This window comes from Podospora pseudopauciseta, assembly GCF_035222475.1.
Source record: "Podospora pseudopauciseta strain CBS 411.78 chromosome 5 map unlocalized CBS411.78m_5.2, whole genome shotgun sequence".
In the NCBI taxonomy this organism is placed as follows: Eukaryota; Fungi; Ascomycota; class Sordariomycetes; order Sordariales; family Podosporaceae; genus Podospora; species Podospora pseudopauciseta.
In genome coordinates this window covers 2,267,926-2,286,340 of record NW_026946666.1, presented here as the reverse complement: position 1 = coordinate 2,286,340, position 18,415 = coordinate 2,267,926, and the positions used below count along the sequence as shown (strand labels likewise).

Below are 18,415 nucleotides of genomic sequence, written 5' to 3'. Positions count from 1 at the left end.
ATGCTAGACCGTATGTGGCAGGCGGTCAAAGCGCACCGTTCACGGTTCAGACCATTCGGGCGGAAAGTCCCCACTGTCTGTGTCAAAACCAACTCCCGCTCAAGCGTCCGCCTGCGCCGTTCCTGCTTGTTGCTTGTGAGAGAGAGCCAACAAAACAACATACCTCCGACCTGCCGACCCTGACGCAATTCCCTTGATCCAGTACATACATTGCGCTGCGCAATCCATCGTGGCCTTGTTTGTATTGCGCTTTTGTTTGGAGCAGCAGCACACCTTCATCACAGACATACTACATACCAACCTCTCTCTTTTTACGATACCTACCCTGCTCTCCTCCCACAGAACCAAAGCCGGCAGCGCATACATTCGAACCAACACCATCATGTCAAAGAGAACAAGCGTCGCGGCCTCCGGGTCTGCCGCCTCCTGTAGCAACGATGCCAACGTCTCCAAGTCGCCAGCGCGTATGTTCATTCTCCCCCTCCCCCGCTATTTTCTGAGCTTTTCTGTCCCAAACTACCACCCAGTGAAACTAACGCCCCACCCACCAACAGTAAAAGACAACAAGCAAGACCTCCTCCTCTCGTCCGATGTAGGCCACTTCTCCCTCGTTCGCGCCCTCCACCTGGCCGACCTCATCACCGAGCTCAACGGCCTCTGCGGCATCCTCTCCGTCTTTTCCTCTCTGCGGTACTGCATCGCCACGGGCCCCCTCGCCTCGGCGCTGAACACGGAAGCCCACTCGACGCTCTACTGGGCGCTGGGGTTCCTGCCTCTGGGCTTGTTCTTTGACTTTTTCGACGGTAAAGTTGCGCGGTGGAGGAAAAAGAGCAGCATGATGGGGCAGGAGCTGGATTCGCTTGCCGATCTTGTATGTCTTCCCCCCATCTCCCAGCAGCCCACCTTTTTCTTTTACTGACAAGCTTTGTGTCTTGCAAGATCTCGTTCGGCGTAGCCCCAGCCTCAGCCGCCTTCGCCATGGGCCTCCGCACACCAGTCGACCACCTCCTCCTCGGCTTCTTTGTCTTGTGCGGCCTGACGAGACTGGCCCGATTCAACGTCACTGCCGCCGCCATCCCCAAGGACGCCACAGGAAAGGCAAAGTACTTTGAGGGAACCCCCATCCCTACAACGTTGGCTACCGACGCGGTGATGGCGTATTGGATCTCTAAAGGCTGGATTCACGAGGCGTTGCCTCTGGGCACTTTGTTCACGGGCACCCTCCTAGAGTTTCACCCGGTGGCGCTCATGTTTGCTATTCATGGGTGTTTGATGTGCAGCAAGACGATTCATATCCCTAAGCCTTAGGTTTTGTATGGAAAAGGGTTTTTTGAGGGGCAAAATAGGAACTGGGATTATTAGTTGGGGAAAGAAAAATGATAAAAAAGGGGTGGTTTTTGTTAAAAGATACCTGACGACACACGCAACACACACGGGACTCATGAGGCTATGCATGATTTCACACTCAACTTTTTATGTAACAAACCTCTCAGTCCTCTTTTTCTTTTTTTTTTCTCATGATGGAGGGAGAGAGACTGGGGAACAAAATGGGAAGGGGGAAAAAGGATACCAATTCAACATGATGAAGTAGTACGATTAGCTTTTGTTTTTTGGCTTTTTGTTGCGGCTTTTGCGTTGTTTGGTTGGGTTGTCTTGTAGAGTGCCTTGCTTTGGCTTTTGAATGATACCTTTTTTTTCATTTTTGGACAGCTCTCTTTAGTCCGTTGTCGAGCCGACCAACTTCCAGGCAGTATTGCGAGCTACCCCTGAATTCTTAGTAAACATGCTTGGCTTGCATGACAACCAATATCTCGAGTTGGTTTGTTTGTCGAAAGGGTTATTTCACCTCGTATTTCTGCTACAAACACCACACCACCACCACCACCAACACCAGTGCTCCCCCAAACCCCTGCTTTAAGCAATACCAAAAAACCACTGAAAGCTACAGATTCATGGTATACCGGCAGACAAGAAACAGGTTCGATGGAATAACTTCTACTTTTTCTACCCTCATTTTATCATTTCATTCATTCATCTAAGCCTTGACCTCCTCCTCCTTCTTCGCGTCGGCCACATGAGGGAAGGGGTTGTACATGCCCCTGTCAGACTTGAGCTGCCTGAGCTTCTGGATGGCCTCGTCCAAGTCAAAAGGCACATCTCTCGCCTGGGTGGAGGTGTCGTCGCGATAGCGGATGTTGACCTTGCGGTTGCGCATCTCGTCGTCGCCGACCACGAAGACGAAGTTGTCTAAAAGACCATGTTAGTTTCTCTTCCAGAATAAATGCGCTTGGATTGTTGTAACTTACATTGGGCGAGCTGGCCGTTGCGAATCTTCTTCTGGAGGGTGTTGCCGGAGCTGTCGACATCTTGGAATCACACAGTTAGAATTGATGTCGAAAATAGGGGTGTGAAGGAACAACATACCGGCATAAAACTTCTCCTTCTTCAGCAGGGCAGCGACCTCCTTAGCGTAATCCAAGAAGCCCATGCCAACGGGGATAACGATAACCTGGCGAGGCGACATCCAGAATGGCCACTTGCCGGCAAAGTGCTCAGCCAAAATGGCAGTGAAGCGCTCGATACTGCCAGCCATGGCACGGTGGATCATGACAGGGCGGGCACAGCCAGGAGAAAGAGCCTTCTTGATGAGAAGAGGCTTCTTCTTCTCCTTGCCGTCCTTGTCCTTCTCAGCCTCGGCCTCAGGAGCAGGAGGAGCAGGCTCCTCAACAGCAGCCTTGGTCTCACCCTTTTGCACAGCCTCGCCAGTCTGGTACTCGAGGGAGAAGTTCTGGGGCTGCTGGAAGTCAAGCTGGATGGTGGCGCACTGCCACGGTCTGTTGAGGCAGTCCAGCACAGCGATATCTATCTTGGGGCCGTAGAAGGCACCATCACCAGGGTTGAGCTCCCAAGAGACACCACCATCCTTGTCAGAGGCAGCAAACTCGTCAAGAGCCTCCTTAAGACGAGACTCGGCGCGGTCCCATGTCTCGATCTCACCAAGGAACTTTTCTGGGCGAGTAGAAAGCTTGAGCTTGAATGTGAGGCCGAGGATACCGTAGAACTTGCGCATGAAGTCGAAGAGATCGGCAACTTCCTCCTTGATCTGGTCCTCACGGCAGAAGATGTGGGCATCATCCTGCTGGAATCTTCTCACTCTGGTGAGACCGCTGAGCGCTCCGCTGGCTTCGTTACGGTGGAGGACACCGAAATCGGCAAGGCGGAGGGGAAGTTCCTTGTGACTGCGCTCTCTGTGACGGAACATCATGGCGTGGGCCGGGCAGTTCATGGGCTTGAGACCGAACTGCTCCTTGTCCACGTCAAGAAGGAACATGTCCTCCTTGTAATGCGCCAAGTGGCCAGATTGCTCCCAAAGAGACACGTTAAACATATTGGGTGTCATGACCTCGTCGTAGCCACGGGCCCAGTACTCCTCCTTGATGTAATCCATAATCGCATTATGGATGCGCATACCGTGGGGCAGCCACATGGCCGAACCGGGCGAGCACTCCTCAAAATAGAACAACTCTTGCTGCTTGCCAATCAAGCGGTGGTCACGCTTAGCGGCCTCCTCCAAAAACTTCTTATGGGCAGCCATTTGCTTCCTGTCGGGGAAAGATACACCGTAGATTCTCTGAAGGGAGTCGTTGTTCGCATCACCGAGGAAGTAAGAAGACGAGTTCTTCATGATGGCAAAAGCCTCGATTCTGCCAGTGTCGGGGACGTGGGGGCCTCTGCACAAATCGATCAAGGGGCCGTTCCTGTAAACTGTGGTCTTGGTGCCATCCTCAATCTTGTCCTTGATGATGTGCTGCTTGTACTTGTTGTAGGCAAACATCTTGAGCAGGTCCTCCTTGCTCATCTCGAGTCTCTGGAAAGGCTGCTTCTCCTTGACCACCTTGCTGACAATGCTCTCAAGTGGCGCCCAGTCTGTGGACTGAACAGCGGCACCATCCGGCAGAGCCATTTCGTAGTAGAAACCATTGTCCACTGGGGGCCCAATGCACAGTGAGCAACCGAACCTCCGCTCGCAGGCCTCGCCAAGAATATGTGCGCTGGAATGCCAGAAGACAAACTTGCCCTGGTCGTCGTTGAAGTCCAGAAGCTCAAGCTTGCAGCTCTTCTCGAGGGGACGCTCGAGATCCCACAATGTCTCGCCATCGATTCTCGCAACAACAGTGCGCTTGAAGAGGCTGTTGGAGATGCCCTTGGCAATTTCGGCGGGGGTGGTCTCGTACGATTTGCCGACCTTGATGGTGCCATCTGGCATTGTGATTGTGATGTCCTCGCGAGGTCTACTGGCGATTTCCTCCTGCTGTTCCTTGTACAGGCGGTCGAACAGGTCGATACGCTCCTGGATGAAGGATGGAGGGGGGTTCATCTCGAGTGGGCCGGCGCTAGCATCGGCGGCAGGGGCGGCCTTCTTCTCCTTCTTAGCCCTCTTCTTCTCATCGCCGTCGATTGTGGCCTTCTTGAGGGCTTCGGTGACCTTTTCGACCTTCTCCATGGTGACGATTCTCCGGGACTGTCGATGTGGACGGGGTGTATTTGGTGTTGCCTGTAGGTGGCTTTGGAAAGGGATTCGGTCGAGGGCGATGGTAGTGGCCTAAATGGGAATATTTTGCGTCCCCTGAAACCGAAATAAGGGACCTGTCAGCCAATCCGTGAGTCACGGTCCGGGAGCAACTTCAGATGAGAACAAGGGACGGGGAAGCAGAACGGCGTGGTGGTGGGCGGTGGTGGAGGGGCTCCAGGAAATTTGACTGCTACCCCGCGGTCGATAGGGGATCCCGGCCAGGGATTGCCGGCTGGGACGTTTTTGGTGGGCGGGGCTCCATGTCTTGCAGCTGCGCAACAGACCCGAGGGGCCCAACAACATTGAGGAATGAGGAGCTCGGGCCACCCAACCGCTGCGCTATCGAGAAATTAATTACCACTGATAAGCATTTCTACATGAGGCCGGTCTGGCGATGACGCGCTTTGCGCCTGCGCAAGTCCCGAGAGCTAGCAAAGTAAGGTTTGCCAATGGCAAATGACTTCAAACTCTTCCAGAGCATCCCCGTCTTTGAGACTCCCGTGTATGAGCGGCCGCCACTGGTATAAAGCGCTCCCAGGTTGAACCATCGCGCGCCGCTGCTCCCTCTCGAGCTCCCTCCGACCATCCGAACCACATAAGAGAATTCCGCCAGATCGCCCTCGAAACTACACTGCGATGGCTCAACTCTCCGACTTCCCCGATGAGATCATCCGTCACATCCTTCACTTTGTGTCTGCTGAAGACAACCTCCGCAACTTCCAGCTAGCATCACGACGCCTACATAATATCGCGAACGAGCCCCTGCTGTGGCGAACTCATTGTCTGCGTTGTTTCCACTTTTGGGATGCGAGACACAACCTCGAGAAGAAGCTCAAAGCCAGAGCCTCTTCGGTTGGCTGGAAGGACTTGTGGCTGAAGAGGCGGAGAACAAACTTTCGGGTGGAACGATGGCTGGATGGTATCGTGAGGACCACCAGAGGTCAGGCCAGGAGGGTAGCAGCCATCTGTGAGCTTGGGCTAGATGTCAAGGACTACTTGCTGGATCAGCGCTACATTGACGACTCGGACGAGTATGTGTTGGCGAAGAAGTACTGGGCGCAAGCCACCTTGGACAGTCTTCATAGGGGACTAGCAGTGGAGGTATGGTTCAGTTACCAAGGGCGTCTCAACAGCAGGGAACATCTCGATGCTGCGCTGGGGGCTTTTGACATGTTTGTCTTGCACGACCAGGATCATGATCTTAACTACGTAAGTTGTTCCTATAGCTCTACTAGACTTATAGCTAATAGCTTCCACAGATCGCCCGGACGCTTGATCAGTACGCCATCCAATACATCACGGAGCATCCACATTCCAAAAGGTTCAACACGAGAGACAAAGCCATTAATCTGATGCGCTGGCTTCGACTCAAGAATTACATTGGCGCCGAGTTCCCCATCAGCGAGTATCGCAATCTGCAGTACTGCCTTATTGGACACGTCCTATCCGAAAGGGAGCACGCGTCGCTCCCCCTGGTTGCGGCTGCCATCTTCGTTTGCGTGGCCCAACGGTTGGGGATAAATGCCGCCTGTCTCAACTTCCCAGGTCATGCCTATGTCAGCGTCGAGCCGCCCGCCGGCGAAGACCTGGACGGCGAACTTGTGTGGAGCAACAAGCGACCGACAGCTTTGCACCGCATGTACATCGATCCCTTCACCTCTGATCACGAGGTGCCCATCGAATACCTTCGCGCCAAGTTAGTCGAACATGGCTGGGAAAGCGACGACGACTCTGCCAGTTTCCAGCCGTCGCCCGTGCCCATCATCGTCCAGCGAATGGCAAAAAACCTCAAGGCCTCATGGGCTGAGGTGTATACGCTTCCCGAAAACGACCCCAAGATCATCTCTACCGGCCGCCTCCGTACCGGTGTTCCTCTTCGCAACCTCAACACAGCCAAATACGCCGCCATGTGGGCTGACCTCATGTCCAAGGATCCAGCCACCTTTCGGTGGAGTGACTCCCTGTCCAGGCTCCTGGCAGAATGTTCACAACACTGGTCAGAAGATTTATGGATTCTCGAGAAGTATCTCTCGCCCGTGTACGAAGCGTACGACTCGTTCCTCAAACGCCAGCCTATGGCCATGGATGACCGCGTCGGGTGGCAGCACGTTCCGGATATCATCCGAATGATGAACAATCTCGACAACCGGGGGTCAACAGCGTGTCATAGAAGGTACACAGAGGACATTCAGCGGTCGGTGCACTACAAGATTGGACAGGTTTTTAGGCACAAGAGGTACGGGTATGTGGGCGTTATCAACGGGTGGAGAAGCAAGAATATGATGCTGCCGGATCCGCATACGGTCTCGCATGAGGATGCAAGAGTGGAAGGTGGAAGATTTGATATGTATTCCGAGATGGGGTATGGCCGGCGGCCGACTGACAAGATTTTTTATACTTGCGTGTAAGTAGCCCCCCGCGCAACGCCATGCTCCCGGTTTTTTTTGAGAGTGTGTGACTGATTTGTTGTAGGAGACCGGCGTATTGTCGCCTCAGAATTGCGCAGGAGAATGTGGAGATTATCACCGATCCGGCTGAAATTCCAGAGGAGCTTTTTATCGCGGCGGGTAGGTTCTTTAAAAGGTTTGATCGGGAGAGTTGTCGGTTTGTTTCCAACATTAAGGAGTACTACCCTGATGATTGAGGTCTGATTTGTGTTTGCTTTTTGCTTTCTTTCTTTTTAATATGTTGGGAAGGGCTCGGTAGACTGAGCAGGAATGGTTTTTTTTTTTTTTTTTTTTTTTTTTTTTTTTTTTTGGGGGGTTGGAAAAGGAAAAGGGTGGTGTATATCCAGGGAAACGGGAGCTGGTTAGGAAAGGATACGGGGGGTAGGAAAGGTATAGGATTGGGAAAAGTCACTCCGCTTCGTTATTTGTTCTGTTTTATTCTTTTTGATATCCTGTATTATTTTACGCGGAGATTGCTGTGGCATCGGGCATTGGTAGGTAGTTGTATATCCATTCCTGGTATCAGCGTTTGAAATAGAAAGTTAATTTGGTGGGAAACCACACTGGATGTGCGAATGAGGTGCAAGTCAAGATGCATGTCAAGGTGAGTGTTGTGACGTACAACACTTTGGATAGTAGTAGCCTGGTTGCCTCCCTCAAGTGTGTTTATTTCTTTTGGTCCAACTCATTGTAAAACCCCACATAGCCATATCGCAACGTTACCCTTTTACCCCTTGAGCACATCAGATATTCACACACCACCACTCACAAAGCCCCTTCTTCATCTGATTTCAGTATAGACAGAGGTGAACCAACCCCCTTGTTCAATCCCCATCTATATACCTAAAACAACCCAACTCCATCAAGCAATAGTCATTATTTCCTCCCCTTGCCCCTTCTTTTCCCAATCAAAATCATGTACGCTTGTATCATAGCCATATTCTTCATCCATCCAGCACTCCTGTATCCATGTATTCCCCCCATTCCCCAAACGAATTCCAACGATCATATGTATGTATGTGAATGGTATCAACTGTGAACGAGTGTACAAAAATCAAGAGAGCGTGTGATGCAACATAAAAATCTCCAAAAAGGTGGTATAAAACGGGGTATCTTTGGAAGCGACGTAAAGGAATTTCCGAAACCGAACTTCCTCCAACTTTTCTTTTCTTCCACACATGGTCATGGTCATTTTCCATCGTCGTGGTTGAGCCTTCTCCTTTATCTCCATGAGAAGATCAGCAGGCAGAGACCGTTTCACGCAAACGCCTTCCCAGTCAACCTACCCGCTGCCTCCCGTTTCTCCGCCCACCCCTTCAACGCCACCAGCAAAATCACCCACGCCATCATCAACGCAACGAAGCCCATGGTAACCGTGTACATGAACATCGGGTTGAGCTGATAGTGGATCATGCCGTCGACCGTGTCACTGGAACTAGCCATGAACATGAAACCGCCAGCGGTAAGACCAAAAGCCGTCAACAACTCCGTTGGTGGCCTCGAGGGGTAAATCGTCTTGGGCGCCTTGAGGTACATAACAACATAACTCAAGCCGCGGGAAAGCGACGCAGCAGTGATGAGATCGCCCCATTGCTTGTGGACCATGGTCGAGATCATGCTCTCTTGTGTGTGAGAGCTCATCATCAGGCCCGTGAGAATGATCACAAGAGCCGGTATTGGGTTGAGAGAAAAGGCGTATGTCTCTGGCTCGCGGAGTTGGTCCCTGTCTATGTGATCCTCCTGGGCGGTTTCGACAACATGAAAGTTCAAGAGATTGCGAATGCGTATCGACTCGATGAGCATACCGCAGAGGCCGCCGCCAATGAACAAGACCGTAATAGAGACGTGTTCCAAATCTTGAGAGGACCACTCACCACCCCAATTGCCGAGATGCTCGAGGAAGACGTTAGTCGATCCATAAAAGAAGATGAGGGCACTTTCGACGAATTCGGCAGAAGGACACCATTTCTGGCCCGCCTTTTTCGGACGGACATTCCAAGCCTAAATATGGTTAGAATAGGGGTAACAGATTTGAAAAAAGCAAGAGGTCTTACCCATCCAAGATCGCCAAAACTGCCAGCCCAACGAGCGAGCGTCCACCATCCCAACCAGATAAAAACACCCCCTTTGATCCAATGTGCCAAACCACTAAAGATCCCGTTGCCCTCCTATCATCATGGTTAGCATCTATTCTCTATCACCAGAAGACTTTCAAACTCACAAAGAATCGGGCGTAGGTGATAACCCCTGTGCAGAGTGCAATGAAGCTAAGGAGAAGAATCGTCCGATCAACAAAATTATAGGCAAACATGAGGATTTTCCAGAAGCGATCCGAGATCTTGCCAGCCACCTTTGCCATCATCGAGAGAGCCTTGCCAGTCTTTTTCAACGATGGCACGTTGTAATCGAGATCTTCGTCCTCAAAACCGTCGTCATGTTGGTACTCTTTGTGAGCGAGATGTGAAGGGATAGTGGGAGAGGTTGGAGGTGACGGGATAGAGTGACTGCGGAGAGTTTCCGAGCCGAGCTCTGTGCCCTGTCCGCTGTCATGGGAAAACCGACGGTAGGGACCAGGAAATCCTGATTCGTGGGCTTGAATGGCCTCAGTCGACACGGGGATGAAACCCTGGCGTTCCCCCACGTTGCCCAGCTGTCCCCTCTTCATCATGCCGGCCACGCGTGCCAAAATTCCAATGGCCACCTGGGATACGGCAGCGATGGTGACGATCCATCCGGTCTTGTGGTGGGCATTATTTGGGTAGAGATCCGGCGTGCTGGCGTTGTAGACGATGCCCAACAGCATGCCACCCGTGTTTAAAGCGAGGAAGCTGAACTGCACATAGAGGGTGTATCTTGAGCGAGCAAGGGATAGCATAACAGCTGCGGGCAGTACAAACATCCAACCCAGAACCATCAAGACAATATGTCCGTAGATAGCCGCTTTGTGGTCCGGATGGGCGAAATATGTCGGTGGGTATTGATCCTCTGGGAGAGGCTTGTCGGCTTCTGTCATCTCCATGCCGCCATGCCCCCCATGTGCGAGGGCTCCTCGGGCGAGGCTGAGGGTTACCCAGCCCGTAAGGGCTGGCATGAGGATACCAGGTGATCTCAAATGTGCCATCATCTGGACTCTCCTAGCTTATACATGACACGCTGTTTTCGAGGTCCCCAGGAAGTGATGCTGGCTAATGGATGCTGGTCAATGGTATGTGGTCGTTGAATATAATATTGTGTAGGCGGATGTTGTTGTAATAGCGAATACTGATTCAAGGGCTGAAGATGGGATAGAAGTGCCGTTATTGTCATAAAATTGGAATCAAGTTCGACCCAATGAATTCAGACCCAAGGTATCGGATCAGATGAAGGACAAAGACTGGTGTGGTTTGATCTGGGGAACAGACCGTTCTGCAACTAGAGGGTATGGGCAGGTTGTGGCCTGAGAGACCTTATAAAGGAAGCTCCAAACATTGCAAGCTTCATGTAGAGGTAGAAAGGACCCATCATAGCTCTTTCCCTGATCCGGTATACAAGGACATAGTGATTTGTAATTCCAACCTCTTTCTTGGGGCCAAGATGGGCAAGTGTTCTCCTCGATTCTACTCGTGCTCGGTCTTTGCAGCGAAGCGGCTTCCATATGTCACTTCCACGGCTTGTACTCATCAACTCCGGTACATCCGAGCCTTCTCGTGCCTTTCTGGGGCTGGACGTCGTGGAAGGTTGTCGATGAAGGGTCCACAATGACGCTGCACTGTGTGGGGAGTCATCTTCAACAGACGCCCCCGACCATGTCACCGCATCATGAACGCTATCCAATCAGGTGGCAGGCCCTCGTGTGATTCTTTGAGTCAGCCTTGGGGGAAGGGAGATGGTGTTAGTCTTGGGTGTCACAGCTGTGGCATGTGGTCGGTTCTGATACCTAACTTGGTGGCTTTTTACTTGGCTACAGATACGAAAGAGCGCAAATATTTCTTTTCATTCGTCCAGGGTTTGATGACGGTACAATATGTTGCCGATATCTCCCTAGCTCGTTGGTCGTGAGACCGGAGTTAATACTCAGCTTACAAGGCTGATGAATCAGTTTTCAAGCGGGGTCTTAACCGTTGGCGGTTCACCTCACCCAACCCACAGCTTACACCACAGTGTAAATTCTTTCACCAGACAGATATCATATAAGTTGCGCAACTTCTTTTCGTCCAGCGGAAAGTTGTATGAGGCTGTATTCAATGGAAAAGTTTACAGGCCACAGGTATTACCAAAGGCCATATAGGGACAAACCGGGACGCTCTTCACCCTCCATGAAGCCCTTGAACCCCTCCATCGCCAACCATCGGCTTACTCCACATTTGTCCATCCAGGATCTGCCCCACATGATGAGAAACAGAAACTGACAACGCCAACTCCCGCTCACGTTTTTTTTGCGCCCGATACCACCCTCGGGGCCGCTCTACCGAGTCTCGGCGCATAAAAGCCGTGACGGCCTCATCTAGATCGACGATCTGCTCAGGGAGACCACGATATCAGTTCGCGGGCTCGGACTCGAGACAAGAGCCCGACCAACTGTCCTTCCCTGGTGGCTGGCCTTTTGATACGCAAACAGAACAGAGGCTATCCCCCAGAAAGTTGCCCCTTTTCATGGGATGGGAAATGCAAGACCAGATCAGCAAAGAGAACTATCATATCGAGCTATCAATTCGGCTCATTTCTACCCAACAGCATGATTAGAAATCCGTCAAAACTCTGTGGTGGTGCTGTCTCGATCTTTTGCAGAATGCAGGGTTCCGGATGACTCGATGGGGAATATCCCGGCAGCGTCTTTCACTTCTTTCTTGCGCTATCCTTTATTGTCGACCTCGACTGCTATAAACTCCGATTCGTCCACCAAAAAAAACATTCACACCATTCCCGGCGTCGGCAGCCAGAGATACCGACAGAAGGATTTGTGCAGCTCTTAATACGATCTGAATACGCCGGACTATCGCAGAACCAACAGGGTCAAGCAACCACATGCGAACATCACTGTTTGTTGGTAGTCCTCATGTCAGCACTTGTCCAGCCACCGTACATGTTGGGCTACCAGGCAACTGTGGAGAAATGTGAGCGATAACTGACCCAAAAAATGACAAAAAACTGCAAATTTTGACCTCCTGATGATTTGATACTAACACTGAAGACCGCGGACTCCGAACTTCCCGAGTGCCGAATCGAGATCGCATTTATACAAACACAACCCAAGCAAACTTGGCGAGGTCCTCTTTTGTACCATGTAGATGTTCGTACTGTGTGATCATTCTAGCCTCTGCTGCTGAACATCTCTACATAGATGTCTTGGTATACCATCAAGATGTGCATGAAGAACATGAGAATTCTAGCGAGGCAAAACGCCAGGCGCTACCTAAGAGTATCTGATAGTCGTTGAGACGTTGGATCTTCAGCAAATCTCTAACAACAGTAACCCACTCACTGCTGTAATAATGATATCCTCCACAGTCTTCCCCCCCAGAAAGGAAACATGCTAGAACGCTACAAGGCTGAATCCAACACCACACTCTTTCCCAAGCGCCAAGCCATCACCTTCACCATCATGACTTCATCACTTCATTAACCTCCCTCTCTCGCACTTTCCTTTCAAACCCGACAGAACGGTTCCCAAAACCATGGAACCCACCCACCTGGCTCACCCGGCCTCACTCACAGCGCAGATCCCCGGCCCGAGCCCGTTACCCCCTGCCGTCCCACCAACACCCACCTATCCTCCTCACCACCACCCCTCTCTTCCAACACCCTCACCCTCCCCTCCCGCTCAAGCTTCTTCAAAATCTGCACCACCCCCCCAGCAGCCGGTACGTGAAGCGCCTCAGGAACATCCTTATAAATCACCCTCACCAACCCCATCAACGTCCACCCCTTCTCGCTCCCCTCCTGCCCCCCCGCAACAGCGACATCGGGGTAGGCTCTCAGTTGCTGGACCACCTGATCCTCTCTCTGCTGCCTGTGCCGGATATATTCCTCAATCTTTTCCCTGCCCTGGTCAATAACCGGCCCATGACCCGGGTAAGCCTTCCCATCAACCAAACTCTTCATTTTTGCCAAAGAGGTGAGATAAGCAGAAAGGTCTTCAAACACAGCGGTCCCGTGGCCGAGGACATTATCCCCGGTAAAAAGACCGGGCTGTTCTTGCTGAGATGAAGAGGGGGGAAAGTATTGTAGCACCATGTGATCTTCTGTATGGCCTGGGGTGTGAACCGCTTTTAACCTCGCCCCTCCTCCTCCCTCCTCCACTTCAAACTCTTGCCCGTCGGAAATGTCCAAAAAGGGTATGTTGGTCGGGTTGTGGTAGTCTGGCCTGTGCTTGTAGATTTTGATGCTGGGGAAGGCGGAGAGGAGGTCGGGGATGCCGCCTACGTGGTCATGGTGCCAGTGGGTGATGATGCATTTTGATATTGTGGCACCTGAGGAGGAGAGACAGGATTTGAGGGCGGTGATCCAGGCTGGTTTTCCCTCGCCGGTGTCGATTAGGATTCTGTTTGGGCCGGTGCCGACGAGGTAGGTGTTGGTGCCTTGGAGGGTGAATTTGGAGGGGTTGCCGGCTAGGATGCGAGTTATGGAGGGGGCTAGGGGGGTTACTTCTGGGAGGGGGGGTAGTTGTGCCATTTTGAAGAGGGGATTTGGTTCGGGGATGTGGGTTTTATCGTGGTGGTGGTGAAGGTGGTGAAGGTTGTGAAAGTTGTGAGATTGGCGGCGGAGGAATAGGGGGAGGAGGCGCATTACCAAAACACCAAAACCAGCTTCTGGGTCTTGAGGTAGTAAGAGCTTGATGGTGGGATTTATAAGTGGGATAACGACGCGGGGTTAGGGGATCAAGCAAAGCGGCTGCGGGGTAAAGGGGTCTCGGTGATCAATGTCCGGGTTATGGGTAGACGCAAAGTAAGTAACAGTTACCCGAGCATGGGGACGGACATGTGAGGTGCTTTTTGCAGGGCTTTGTTCGAGTCTCACTCAGCTGCCGGGAGTGGTGATACCTTGAATAAATTTGGGATGGAGGAATTTGATTCTGATACCAGATGAGATGACGAACAACACTGAACGTTATAGTTGACTTTATGTTGTCATGTGTTTCGTCAGCTCATGGAGCCTTGTTGATGACATACTAACACTGTTATGTTCACCTATATACACTCGAAAACATGCGAATGGGAAGATGAGTTCCAGAAGCAAGAGAAGAGCTCAGCTGTGCCGAGGCTGATGTTGATGCTGTCTTGGCGGCATGTCGCCATCCAGTGACATCCCACCTTAGCGCCGGAAAGCTGAAGGGGTCCACAGCGTATCGATAAGCCTTGCGGGCGGATAGCGATAAGCAATTTCCAGCCAGCCGTGTGGCTGTTGGACGCCTGCCTTGCCGTGGAAGCAACTGAGATCGCTGAATCGGCACAATCCCAGCAGCCAACATCTTTTGTTTACTTTCGTGGCTTAAAGCTTTCTTGGAACCCTTGACCCGGTCGAATTGCACCGGAACGAAGAGTGAAAGCCGATATTTTGACTCTGAATCCCTGTGAAAGCCATTGAGCTTTGATCGCCGCGCGCCACGGTCAAATAAGACTATTTTCAGCCCCGGTCGACAAGTTCGACTTACACGGCCAAGCACCCTGAAAGCTATCCCAACTTCGCGACGTGACCCCTCTGGACCAACCCTTGCCGACAAGTTTTCTTGGGTACTTTGAGGCAGGAAAAGTCATCAAAAGATCCAACGCGGAAACTGAAAAAGTCTGTAACTCCAACAGCCGCACGATAACTGTGACTGGCGCATCTTGATCTCGCCAGTGTCCCCTCCCCCTCCTATTCAATCGCGGGGTTCCCTCGACCGAGCCAGCCACACCAGCTTGGAAGTGTATCACTTCGTATAGACTCCAAGACTATTCAAGATGTCATCCGCGAGGCCCTCCACACCGGTGTCGCCCAAGAACTACAAAGTCAAAGCAGCCCAGCAAGGCCAGCCCATGTACGGTTGCGGTAGGTCCTTCCGGTCCCCCGTGTTATTGCATGATGTTTGCTAACATCTGGGTCTCGATAGAACACCTACAGAAGCTCTTCAACCAAGATCAAGTGACGACCAACACATCGATCCATCATTACAAGATGATTCTCCGTACAATATTCGACCAGACCCCGGTCGTCTCCCAGACGGTGAAGGTGGTGGACACTCAGCAAGTTGTCACCACTCTCACACCGACCTATCTTTGTCTTCAGTGCCCATCAACGGTTACTGAGGAAGACCGAATAAAACATGGAAACAAGAAGTCGCACCGTTTTTATGTCGACTCGAGAAGCGCCGCTCTTTACTGCCAAATGTGCGACGACATGGTCTATGACCCAACCTTTGAAGAGCTTCGGTTGAAGAAACTCGGCACAAGCACATTCTCCAACAGTATGCCCTCTCTTTTCTGTCTGTCTGTCAGCCTAGCTATAACTTATCTTTATCTTTATTGCAGCACGGAAACGCAAGCAAGACGAGCTCTTCTCGCCCGATCCTGTCAAAGATAGCCCCGCCTACATCTCCCAAAACACCACGACAGCAACCTGCAAAGCCAACGGTCTCCGAGGCATCTACAACGCAGGTGCCACCTGCTACCAAAACGTCGTTCTCCAGTCGTTCCTTCACAATCCCATCCTCCGAAACTACTACCTGAGCGACGGCCACTCGGGCTGCGACACCCCCCACTGCCTTTCCTGCGCCATGGATGACATGTTTCAAGACTTTTACGCCGTGGAAAACACCAATGGCTATACGGCGGCCAATATCCTCAGTGGATTCTGGATCTCGGAGCGGAAAGCCTTTGAAAATCTCGTCACGACCAAGGAGCAAGACGCGCACGAGTTTTTCCAGTTCTTGGCCGAGGAGCTGCACGAGAGGAACGGCGACGGGAAGAAACCAGAGATTGGGAGTGAGCACAGCTGTAACTGCATCATCCACCAGACTTTTTATGGTAAACTGCAAACGCAGACAACGTGCCAGAATTGTCAGGGAGTGACGAACCAAGTACAAAGCTTTTTGGATTTGAGTCTGCCGCTGGAGAATCTGACGCAGAAAAAGGGAGGGAAGAAGCTGCTGGGGGGCAAGGGGACAATGACGCTGCAAGAGTGCTTGGATGAGGAGTATGTCAAGCTTGATAAGTGCGAGTATAGGTGTAATGGATGTAATTCGACGCAGCAGGCGAGGAGACAGACGAGTATCAAGCGGTTGCCGAATGTGCTGTCGATTCAGCTGAAGGTACGTTCCCTCCTTCCTTTTTGGCGAGCAAGTGAAAGTGGCCACTGACACTTGAATAGAGATTCGAGTACAAGCAAGGCCGTCATGAGCGAGCAGCCAAGATCGACACCCCAGTTCAGTTCCCGCTGCAGTTGAACATGCTGCCTTATACGACTGTTGGCCGGTCTGGGGACACAAAAGATAGCTACGAGCTGGCGAGGCAGTGCACGTATGATTTGTTGAGTGTGGTGGTGCACGTGGGGGAGATTGATACGGGGCATTATGTGTCGTATTGTCGGGTTGGTGATCAGGTATGTCCCTTCTTTTCACTTTGGAAGATGGCAATGCTAAGAAGACTGAAAGTGGTTCGCTTTCAACGACCACAAGGTGGAAGTTGCCCAGAAGTCGGACGTGCTCAACGCAAAAGCCTACCTCTTGTTTTATATTGTCAGGTCGTTGACGTAGGAACCTTGCTGGGCTTCTTAGGCAGAGCTGGTTGGATTGTCTCCATATCGTCCAACGGAACGAGGCCAGACCTTTTGAGCCGCTGAGTCGAAGTGATAGTTGGTTTTTTTTGTTAGCTGGCTATTCTTGATCTTGTTGTTCTTCCGCGAAAGCGAAAGAGACCAGCAAAAATGGATTGTTGTGGTTTTATTTGGTTTTATGGATGGATGTACGGGGATGTCTTCCAATGAAGGAAGGAGCGGCATTTGTAAATACCACTTCTTGCACTGTATAAAAAGCATTCATTGATATGAAATACTGGTTGGGAAAGGGGTAATAGATTTGGTGTGGTTCATTGAGCGCACTTTCGAAGCACCATTACAAGACATGCGGAAAGGTTGTCTGTCATGAAGCCATGCTACCTATATCTACAAAGTAGGTAGGGAATTTACTTTTCCTCCCTCCACTTCCACCCCAAACTCTCAAAATTAGCATAGCAGTAAAACTCGTTACTTAGCCCCCTGGCATGCACAGGGTCGTAGTCTGTGGTTCTAAGACCGACGGACTTGTAGAGCCGGGTGACGAGGGGTTCCATCCTCTCGCCGGTGCAGACGATGAGCTTTTTGTCGTCAGCAGCGGTGGGCTTGAAGAGCCAGTTGACGGTGATGGCGGCTTTGGTTTGGCAGTCTTCTGAGAGGAAGGGGGGGTCGCAGATGATGCGGTCACAGGAGGATTTTAGGTGCGCTAAGGGGTGTTAGTTAGGGGAAAAGGGGAGGGGGAAGGGGAACGTACCAGGGAGTTTAGTCGGCTGGGCGAAATCGTAAAAGGAAAACTCGGGAAAGACGGCGAAGCGGTTGTCGTGTTCGAGGAGGATGAGCTTTGGTTTGGGCTCTTCTGGGTTGGCAGCATTCTAATTTTCCTTTTGTTAGTGATCTTGCAAGAAAGGAGAGACGGAATAGAGAGAGCATACCAACATATTCTTCAAAGCCACAAAAACACTAGGAGCAGAAACGACACCAATCGTCATGTCTGGTGTTGCGTTGAGCAGGAGCTGTTTGGCGAGGAAGTTTGCTGTTTCGTCCGAGTACTGTTTTCTCACAATGTTAGCATTTATTTCTGACCATCATTGAGAGGAAGTTATGCTGACCCAAAACTGAGACTCGTTCCAGTCCTCCCCAAACGCCTCCATCGACAGCTTCTGCTGCTGCAAATCATGCTGCTCTTCGGCTTTGGCCTGAAGCTTGGCGAACTGCTCCTGCCGGGCATCGCGCTCGGCGTAGAACTCCTTCAGTGCATCGAGGGCGGAGGAGGAGAGAACACTGTGATAGTATTAGTTTCACATTCAACTGTTTCTCACAAACAGACTCACATCTCATCATCACTATCTTGGCCGGCCATTTTCGGGTGAGTTTTGGTTGTGAAGTGTTAGTGAAGCAAAAAGGTGTGACTGGATGGGGCTGTTCGGTTGAAAGTGAAAGTCTGCAGCAAAAATTTGGACCCATCTGTGGAAATCTTGCATTTTTTGGCAAGTCCAGAGCCCAGTTTTGAGGGTTGCAACAACCTCTTTCAACTGCAACTACTTGGCATCAAAATTGAACAACAACAACGACGGATCTCTTCTTCGTCTTGTCTTTTGAACCCACACAAGCCAAGGAAATTTCTAGTTACATAGGTATGTACACTCTACGTGGTGTCCGGTGCTCTCCA

At 51.4% G+C, this 18,415-nt stretch overlaps 7 protein-coding genes across 7 annotated transcripts; 3 read left to right on the top strand and 4 right to left on the bottom strand.

Annotated features, from left to right (window-relative positions):
• Positions 1 to 49: 49 nt before the first annotated feature.
• CHO1 (CDP-diacylglycerol-serine O-phosphatidyltransferase) lies at positions 50 to 1,760 on the top strand. Its single transcript, XM_062913197.1, has 3 exons — positions 50 to 464; positions 555 to 871; positions 940 to 1,760. The coding sequence occupies exons 1-3, from the start codon at positions 383 to 385 to the stop codon at positions 1,306 to 1,308; spliced, it is 768 nt and encodes a 255-aa protein (XP_062764464.1). The 5' UTR covers positions 50 to 382; the 3' UTR covers positions 1,309 to 1,760.
• On the bottom strand, positions 1,612 to 4,929 carry THS1 (threonyl-tRNA synthetase). Its single transcript, XM_062913196.1, has 4 exons — positions 2,425 to 4,929; positions 2,307 to 2,366; positions 1,847 to 2,247; positions 1,612 to 1,760 (listed from the first exon to the last, which is right to left on the bottom strand). Exons 1-3 carry the CDS (start codon positions 4,502 to 4,504, stop codon positions 2,036 to 2,038), a joined length of 2,352 nt encoding a protein of 783 aa, XP_062764463.1. The 5' UTR covers positions 4,505 to 4,929; the 3' UTR covers positions 1,612 to 1,760; positions 1,847 to 2,035.
• A 19-nt stretch (positions 4,930 to 4,948) lies between these two features.
• QC763_506060 (uncharacterized protein) lies at positions 4,949 to 7,267 on the top strand. Its single transcript, XM_062913195.1, has 3 exons — positions 4,949 to 5,782; positions 5,833 to 6,977; positions 7,046 to 7,267. Exons 1-3 carry the CDS (start codon positions 5,210 to 5,212, stop codon positions 7,215 to 7,217), a joined length of 1,890 nt encoding a protein of 629 aa, XP_062764462.1. The 5' UTR covers positions 4,949 to 5,209; the 3' UTR covers positions 7,218 to 7,267.
• A 370-nt stretch (positions 7,268 to 7,637) lies between these two features.
• Positions 7,638 to 10,991, bottom strand: QC763_506050 (uncharacterized protein). Its single transcript, XM_062913194.1, has 3 exons — positions 9,242 to 10,991; positions 9,075 to 9,188; positions 7,638 to 9,021 (listed from the first exon to the last, which is right to left on the bottom strand). The coding sequence occupies exons 1-3, from the start codon at positions 10,142 to 10,144 to the stop codon at positions 8,278 to 8,280; spliced, it is 1,761 nt and encodes a 586-aa protein (XP_062764461.1). The 5' UTR covers positions 10,145 to 10,991; the 3' UTR covers positions 7,638 to 8,277.
• A 1,717-nt stretch (positions 10,992 to 12,708) lies between these two features.
• QC763_506040 (uncharacterized protein) lies at positions 12,709 to 13,785 on the bottom strand (the record flags this gene model as incomplete). Its single annotated transcript, XM_062913193.1, has 1 exon — positions 12,709 to 13,785. One exon carries the CDS (start codon positions 13,783 to 13,785, stop codon positions 12,709 to 12,711), a length of 1,077 nt encoding a protein of 358 aa, XP_062764460.1.
• Positions 13,786 to 14,412: 627 nt separating this feature from the next.
• On the top strand, positions 14,413 to 17,154 carry QC763_506030 (uncharacterized protein). Its single transcript, XM_062913192.1, has 5 exons — positions 14,413 to 15,027; positions 15,089 to 15,442; positions 15,507 to 16,285; positions 16,345 to 16,575; positions 16,628 to 17,154. The coding sequence occupies exons 1-5, from the start codon at positions 14,940 to 14,942 to the stop codon at positions 16,727 to 16,729; spliced, it is 1,554 nt and encodes a 517-aa protein (XP_062764459.1). The 5' UTR covers positions 14,413 to 14,939; the 3' UTR covers positions 16,730 to 17,154.
• Positions 17,033 to 18,106, bottom strand: EFM5_2 (Protein-lysine N-methyltransferase efm5; the record flags this gene model as incomplete). The annotated part of the gene is made up of 5 exons (XM_062913191.1): positions 17,033 to 17,452; positions 17,501 to 17,618; positions 17,679 to 17,795; positions 17,856 to 18,027; positions 18,078 to 18,106. 5 exons carry the CDS (start codon positions 18,104 to 18,106, stop codon positions 17,157 to 17,159), a joined length of 732 nt encoding a protein of 243 aa, XP_062764458.1. The 3' UTR covers positions 17,033 to 17,156.
• Positions 18,107 to 18,415: the final 309 nt, after the last annotated feature.

Coding starts and splice junctions, on each gene's coding strand:
- CHO1 (XM_062913197.1), top strand. CDS start 383: ATGTCAAAGAGAACAAGCGTCGCGGCCTCCGGGTCTGCCGCCTCCTGT. Junction 465..554: donor CGTCTCCAAGTCGCCAGCGC/GTATGTTCATTC, acceptor ACCCACCAACAG/TAAAAGACAACAAGCAAGAC. Junction 872..939: donor TGGATTCGCTTGCCGATCTT/GTATGTCTTCCC, acceptor GTGTCTTGCAAG/ATCTCGTTCGGCGTAGCCCC.
- QC763_506030 (XM_062913192.1), top strand. CDS start 14,940: ATGTCATCCGCGAGGCCCTCCACACCGGTGTCGCCCAAGAACTACAAA. Junction 15,443..15,506: donor CACAAGCACATTCTCCAACA/GTATGCCCTCTC, acceptor TCTTTATTGCAG/CACGGAAACGCAAGCAAGAC. Junction 16,576..16,627: donor ATTGTCGGGTTGGTGATCAG/GTATGTCCCTTC, acceptor GAAGACTGAAAG/TGGTTCGCTTTCAACGACCA.
- THS1 (XM_062913196.1), bottom strand. CDS start 4,504: ATGGAGAAGGTCGAAAAGGTCACCGAAGCCCTCAAGAAGGCCACAATC. Junction 2,367..2,424: donor GAAGGAGAAGTTTTATGCCG/GTATGTTGTTCC, acceptor TGTGATTCCAAG/ATGTCGACAGCTCCGGCAAC. Junction 2,248..2,306: donor CAACGGCCAGCTCGCCCAAT/GTAAGTTACAAC, acceptor ATGGTCTTTTAG/ACAACTTCGTCTTCGTGGTC.
- QC763_506050 (XM_062913194.1), bottom strand. CDS start 10,144: ATGATGGCACATTTGAGATCACCTGGTATCCTCATGCCAGCCCTTACG. Junction 9,189..9,241: donor TCACCTACGCCCGATTCTTT/GTGAGTTTGAAA, acceptor CCATGATGATAG/GAGGGCAACGGGATCTTTAG. Junction 9,022..9,074: donor GTTTTGGCGATCTTGGATGG/GTAAGACCTCTT, acceptor AACCATATTTAG/GCTTGGAATGTCCGTCCGAA.
- QC763_506060 (XM_062913195.1), top strand. CDS start 5,210: ATGGCTCAACTCTCCGACTTCCCCGATGAGATCATCCGTCACATCCTT. Junction 5,783..5,832: donor AGGATCATGATCTTAACTAC/GTAAGTTGTTCC, acceptor TAGCTTCCACAG/ATCGCCCGGACGCTTGATCA. Junction 6,978..7,045: donor AAGATTTTTTATACTTGCGT/GTAAGTAGCCCC, acceptor GATTTGTTGTAG/GAGACCGGCGTATTGTCGCC.